Source organism: Bos grunniens, chromosome 12 (genome assembly GCF_055505025.1).
Source record: "Bos grunniens cultivar Pamir isolate PY7600 chromosome 12, Bosgru_T2T1.0, whole genome shotgun sequence".
NCBI lineage: Eukaryota > Metazoa > Chordata > Mammalia > Artiodactyla > Bovidae > Bos > Bos grunniens.
This window is the reverse complement of record NC_141176.1, coordinates 35,713,453-35,720,390: the sequence shown is the minus strand read 5'-3', so window position 1 is coordinate 35,720,390 and position 6,938 is coordinate 35,713,453. Positions and strand designations below refer to the sequence as shown.

The 6,938-nt window shown below is 41.2% G+C and overlaps 1 protein-coding gene and 1 long non-coding RNA gene across 3 annotated transcripts in view; one reads left to right on the top strand and one right to left on the bottom strand.

Moving 5' to 3' along the window:
• MICU2 (mitochondrial calcium uptake 2) overlaps positions 1-6,938 on the bottom strand; it is a 53,765-nt gene that overhangs the window by 19,603 nt on the left and 27,224 nt on the right. The window contains exons 3-4 of one of the 2 annotated variants that reach the window (XM_086329738.1): positions 2,491-2,522; positions 2,317-2,392 (exon numbers count right to left, since the gene is read on the bottom strand). The exons of the other annotated variant lie outside the window; for it this stretch is intronic. Coding sequence (XP_086185864.1) covers positions 2,317-2,392; positions 2,491-2,522 — 108 coding nt within the window. The remainder of the gene's footprint in view (positions 1-2,316; positions 2,393-2,490; positions 2,523-6,938) is intronic. 2 annotated transcript variants of the gene reach the window in all.
• LOC147361676 (uncharacterized) lies at positions 636-2,202 on the top strand. Its single transcript, XR_015138190.1, has 2 exons — positions 636-1,280; positions 1,487-2,202. It is a non-coding gene; the product is annotated as an uncharacterized LOC147361676 (long non-coding RNA).

The following is a 6,938-nucleotide window of genomic DNA, read 5'->3' as shown; positions in this document are numbered from 1 at the left end:
TACTACATGAATCATAGGAACATATTTGTATCTTACAATATACCTTGTAATTTATATTCAGTATATCCCTGAGGATGGCATTATGTTAAGAATTCTGCTCAGTTTTAAAAAATACATAATAATTATAACTTATAATTTACTTTTCTTTATAATAATGTCTGGAGGTGGACTATTTTCTTACTTCAAAAAACTGTAGTATACACTCCAGTATTCTTGCCTGGAGAATCCCAGGGATGGGGGAGCCTGGTGGGCTGCCCTCTGTGGGGTCGCACAGAGTCAGACACGACTGAAGCGACTTAGCAGCAGAAGCAGCAGCAGCAAAAGTACATTATCTTTTGCTAGTTACAGTATAATAAACATTTTGATAGTTTTTTTAGGTGGTAAAATAGAATATTTCAAATTGCTCCAAATGTAGATAAATTTTACATTCTGATTTTCAAATGACTTCATTCATATCAAACAAAGGGGTATATCCAGAAAAAAGTGTATCTGTTGAATCCTTCCTATAAAATGTTCAGTGCTTTTTCTTTAAGTTGGAATGTGCATTTCAACTCATGTATTTCAGAGAAAAACAACAACAAAAAACTGGTTAAAGTCCTTCTCTCACGACTTTTTCTTGTTTTGTTTCCTGTTAGCTTCTCTAAGAGATGGGATAGCAGAGGATGAATTCAATCAATATTTAAGAGGCAAAATTAGAAAGATGTCTGTTTGACTGCCTATGAAGGATGGGAGGACAAAGAGAGCTCAAAGCTGTTTCTGGGTTCCAGTGAGATGGGTGAGAAGCACTAGTGGCCAGGAGTGAAAGTAGCTCAGTCATGTCTGTCTCTCTGTGACCCCACGGACTGTAGCATGCAAGGCTCCTCTGTCCATGGAATTCTCCAGGCAAGAATGCTGGAGTGGGTGGCCATTCCCTTCTCCAGAGGATATTCCCAGTCCAGGGATTGAACCCAGATCTCCCGCACCGTGGGCAGATTCTTTACTGTCTGAGCCACCAGGGAAGGCAACGGTCAACAGAGCCTGGGCTAAGGGTGCTCACTCCTGGAGAAGTGGCAGCACTTGGCGAGGGCAGTTGTTCTCACTAGGCCTGTTCATGCTCCTTCCCATTCCTCACCACCATGCAGCTCTGCTTACCTTCCTTGTCAGCAGCCAGTTCTATTCCTTACTGTTGGCTGTTTTAAGACACACCCGTGTGGACGGCAGGAAGTGAGGTTTCTGCGCCTCCGGCCACTGCCCAGCGCACCTCCGGCCACTGCCCAGCGCACCTCCTCTCCCACTCTGACGTGAGTGCTGTCATCTTATTCTACCGTCACCTAGTCCTCCCCCTCCCTTTAAAGCCCCTTAGCTCCCTCCGCCCAGAGGGCTTTCTCACAACACCCCACCCACACCACACTGCTCTCAGGACAGGCCCAGACTCCCTCCCTCTCATCCCTGGAGTGGGTCAGGTCCGCTCACTCTGGCTCACACCCAGCTGCCCTCATGACCACAGCCCACTTGCCAAACAGCCTGTCCTCTGCTGATACGCCTGCAGCTGGTCTTTCTTCCCGCTTCCTGACTCAACCCACCACACGCCCTGCTTCCACCAAAACGCCGCTGTGGATGCTCCAGAATCCCCCTCCTCAGGAAACACCTTCGGCTGAGCCCTGATGCACCTGTGAGCTGGTCCTCCGCTAAGGACAGTGGCAGGCGCACCCTGCACGGAACGAGAGCTGGTCCTCCGCCAAGAAGGACCACCCTCTTCTGAGCTCTGCAGACCACCCCCCAACCCCTGCCCACTCCACAGAACCCCACACACCCAGAGAGGCCTCCAGTCCCTTCATTCAACACAGAGCAAGGCCCCCTTGGCCTCCATCCCCCAGGGCCTCCTGTTCACACCAGACACCCTTCTCCGTGTTCTGCCACCAGGACCTGACCCAGCACTAGACCTGCCCTCGCTGCCCCCCTAGGACCACACCCCAGCCTACTCTCAATGACGACCCTTCCTGGCTCCGGCTTGGGTGGGTTCTCTGACAAGGTCTCCACATTCTCTCCGAGGCCTTCTCTCCATACTTCAGATGCTCTGCCTCATCCTTCCCCCAAGCTTAATAAAATTGATGTTTAAATACTTTTTCTGTAATTGCTCAAAGAGTTTGTGAAAATTACTTCCAATGTAATGAGTACTTTATTATGATTTTTAAAAATCTATTAAATAACAGTGTTATAACATCCTCTCTGTAGATTCTCTAATATATAGTCTCCAATTTATAGGTGCAAACCTCATAACTCCTTAATAATGTTAAATAAAATGCAACTGGAATTTTAACAACAAACCAAAGTTACCTTTATCGCCGAGGTCTCTAAAAAAAGTTGATCCACAACCAGCTTTTTTGATTCCTGCTAGTGTGTCCTCGATATCCTTTAAATACACATATTAAAATCTTTTATAAATTAAATAATTTATAAAAGTTAATTTTCCATCTTAAAAAAAAGAGAGATCTCCCCTCCATTGCTTACCTTATCTGTCAGCCTCTTGACAGAACTTTTACCTATAGCATAGAGGAAATATTATTGAGTGCCCATATATTATAATACCTTGGTAAAACTCATCTTCCATTAAGATAGAAAACTGCTTGAAAGACAAAACAAGTTTATAAAAAATATAAGTCTGGCAATTTTAGCTAAGATCTTTAAACAGAAGTTACAAGCCAGAGAACTCTAAGTCTAAACACAAACACTGCAGTTGTGTGTCAGGCTCATCCTCACTGTCACTCCGCTCCAGACACATGGGGTCTTCTAACTGCCTCTGACCCATCATAGCTGTCCAAGAGAGAAATAAATTTGTGCCAAACACAAATTCTTTCCTTACATGATTATTAAAATCTGTCTTCTTCTGCTTTAATTGATTATAAACATATACACACACGTTTCAGAATGCTACCTTTTAAACCCTGAAAAGTTCTTAAGTTCACAGCTCCCCAGTCAGATCTAAAGGCTGGCCAACACGGCTGTTCATTCTAAAGTGATGTTACTGTTAACAGTTTCCTACTGGGTAACAGATTAAAACTCAGGCTTTTAAGCATCTTCTTTATACTGACCTCATTTTCTCTCATTTACTGTAAATTCTAAAGCAATCACATTGCTTGTTTGGTTGAAACTTTTTCTGAAGACAGCCTCAAGCCATTTTACACATCCAGAACACTGAAAAATACATTGTTTATTTTATTTCTTCTGTAAGCTATGTGTATCACTAACTTCCCTTCTTGTTCTCAAAATTATCTTATCTATAAAGGCCCTTCAGTACAATTACAAGTGTATGAGAATTCACAAGACAGGTTAAAAAAAATAATACCTTTAGACGTGCCTTTTTGCAGTTTGGGATGCTTACATTTGGATTATAAATCTACTGGGGACAAATTCTATTATCTATTGTTAATAAATTACCAAGATTTTATTTTTGCATTAACAACCAAAAAACACTAGTTGTGAATATGATTATATAAATTTCAGAAACATCTATGAGCATGTTGGTAAGCTTAGGAACCACTATTTTGGAATGATTGTTTGTTGCTGATAAACTAGTAAGTGTTACCCAATGACAACCAGATTTTAATGCTAGGTCTATTATAACATGAGATCATCAAACACATAAAACGCTCCCCGTTACTTCATGTTGACTACAAGTTCTGCTTGGTACTTGTATAGGTATATGATTATCAAAAATGGAGAAACCAGGTACTTAATGAACTTCTCTTGCAAAAATTTTTTCAAAACGGTATCACTAATTAGAAAATGCTAAGGAAATTATCTTGGCTGATAAAAAGTTTGGGGTACATTCTGTTACAAAAAATTCATTTTCAGGTTAAAAAGAAAAGGCAGAGCTCCTAGTAGAACACGTAGCCTCAGTTCCTTTCTCTTAAGTCATAAACACTTCTCTGAGTCAGAGAAGGGACTGTGGTGTTTCACACCCAGGATGCTCTGCTGGGGTTTCTTTAGCACCTCTCACCCAGGCTGCTGGGTTTTACACCCTTTCTTTATGGGCTCCCCCAGGAGAGAGACTGGGCATCAGAGTAAGAGATGCAACGTCTGATGTACATGAGGGGCATGACCACTCTCCATCTGACAACAGCAACAACACAGGGACACAGGAAATTCACTGCAATACAAGGATTCCTTTTCTGGCAGTCCTCTTCCCCTACTTTTTAAAAATGGAGGTAGAGTTCATGCACAATATTAGTCTCAGATATATACCACAGTGATTAATAATTTTCATAAGATATTCATAAGCTATATTCCCTGTGCTGCACAGTATATGTCCTTGTAGCTTATTTTATACAGAGTACTTTGGACCTCTTAATCCCCTACCCCCATCTTGCCCCCTCCCCACTGCCCCTTGCCCCACTGGTAACCACTAGTGTGTTCTCTGTGCCTGTGAGCCTGTTCCTTTTTTGTTATATTGCTTTATTTTTTAAATCTTCATATAAGTGATAACATAACAGTATTTGTCGTTCTCTGATTTATTTCACTAAGCACAATACCCTCCAGGTCCATCGATACTATTGCAAAAGGCAAAAGTTCATCGTTTTTATAGCTGAGTAGTACTTCACTGTATGTATATGCCATATCTTCATCCTTTCATTCGTTGTCCATTGGGTTGCTTCCATGTCCTGGCTATTGTAAATAGTGCTGCTACATATGCACAGATCTTTTCAAATTAGTTTCTTTCTTCTTTGGATACATGCCCAGGAGGAGGGGGGGTTGCTGGATCATATGGCAGTTCTATTTTTATTTATTTTTTTTTTTTGAGGAGTCTCTACTGTTTTCCACAGTGTCTGCATCAACTTACATTCCCACCAACAGCATATGAGGTTTCCCTTTCCTTGACAGCATTCGTTATTTGTGTTCTTTTTGAGGATGGCCACTCTGGTGGGAGGTGATACCTAATTGTGGTTTTGATTTGCATTTCTGTAATGATGAGCAATGTTGAGCATCTTTTCATATGCCTGTTGGCCATCTGCATGTCTTCTCTGGAAAAATGTCTATTTAGGTCTCCTGTCCTTTTTTTTTTTTTCCCTTGAGATTGAGCTGAATGAGCTATTTATATATTTTTGATATTAACCCCTAATCAGTCATATTATTTGTTAATGTTTTCACACACATACGAAATTCACGCTTACTGTTTCCATAGCTATTTCATACATATTCATGTTCTCATATAAAACAACAGCCAAAAAGGCAGATTTAGAGGTGAGGCTGTCGTGCTTTGTGGTGCGAGTGTGAAAGGATGGAAAGTCCACGGTGCCTTTTCTGGGCAGGGAGGGATAAATCTTTAAGCACCACGATGGAATTTTGGCTCAAGAAGCAGAATGTTCTAAAAGCCTCCACCTATTCTGGAGATTCCAGCACGTGGTTTTCACTGTTTACAGAGGACTTCTGAAGTTGAAAACCAGGAACAAGCACACCATGTTACAGGCAAACAGCCATTTTAATACTTAAAATAAGTAAAACTGCATTACTACATATTAAGTACAGTTACAGGTCAAATAAATCTTTGCCAAAATAAAGTTATTTGATAGCCATAACTATAAAAACATTGCTGCTGCATTGCTAATGGTATCTAATTCAACTTCATTTTGCTAGAGATCAGCGGACTCTCGACACATAAAAATCAGACAATAAAGACACTTACATCGTTTCATATTTTTTGCATAAATACATGGAAGAGCTCTGCCATCAATATCAGGATTGGCGTTAAGAGCTGATTACTCCAATACTTGCTTGAATTCAGTCCCAGCAATGATGGAAATCATTGCATTGCATCCAATTTCACAGAATCTCATACTTAGAATGCTTTTACAAAGGTTATCAGAAGAATAGAAATGTGCTTTGGGCTTAGATTATAAAAAGAGTCATGTTTTAAAGATTTCATTTCATTTATTTCATTTCACACTCATCTCTTTTTAATGATTCCTTTTTACATCATTCAGAGAACAATAAGAAAGCTGATGAAAAGCCTAAGAGTGTCTAAACAACTGTAAGGGTGGAGGGAAACTGACCTTCTTGAATATTCTCCCAAGGAGGAGAAATCTGTCTTTAAAGAAAAAAAAACAACCAAAAAACCATGGTCGATGGGCTTTAAACCTGCTCTTCTCACACTGGAAAATGCCTCCTTTCCAGTGAGGCTGGGGTGGGGGGTGGTCGTGTGCCAGGGGACAGATGAAAGTTTTGCCCTCCTGCAGCTTGACACCTATGGACATGCTTCTCGGGCCCATCTGGGGGACGGGTGTGTACATGTGTCCACAAGAAGGCCTGCAGGGGAGAGCGTGTTTCCATGGGCGGATGGCACGGTGCTCGATGCCGCCAGGGCAGAGAGCGCTCACGGCCCAGTCTCGCCCACGTGCTGACTCTGCTCCACTGCAGGGTAGGGAAGGAGACTTCTCAGTGAGGCCCTGGAAGACCAAAAAGCCACTGTTTGGAAAGTGAATTTATCAGAAGCTTTACGTATTTAAGACTTCTGCATTGGCTCTTACAAATCAGCTCACTTTTCTGATAGAATTGCACTAGGTGAAAATATTTTGCTTTAGAACCAACATGAGGGAAGCATATAGAGAGCCAGGTTTTTATTATTTTAGTCTCTCCATTTTTTGTAAAGTATAATAATTTTAAAATTAATATTTTAAACTGGCAACAAGGATTAGTTTTTTTATATATGTATTTTTTATGCTTTACTGTGACATTTTACATACCACCGAGTCCATCTATTGAAACTGTATAGCTCAGTGGTGTTTAGTATACAGAGTATATTAGAATATAGTATATTCAGAGTGGTACAACCATCACCACCTTCTAATTTCAGAATGTTTTCATCAGGCCCCCAAAAGAATGAAAACTCATCAGCAGTCACTCTCCTGCCCCTACTTCTGGGTAACCACTAACCTACTTCCTGTCTCTGTAGACTTGCCTGT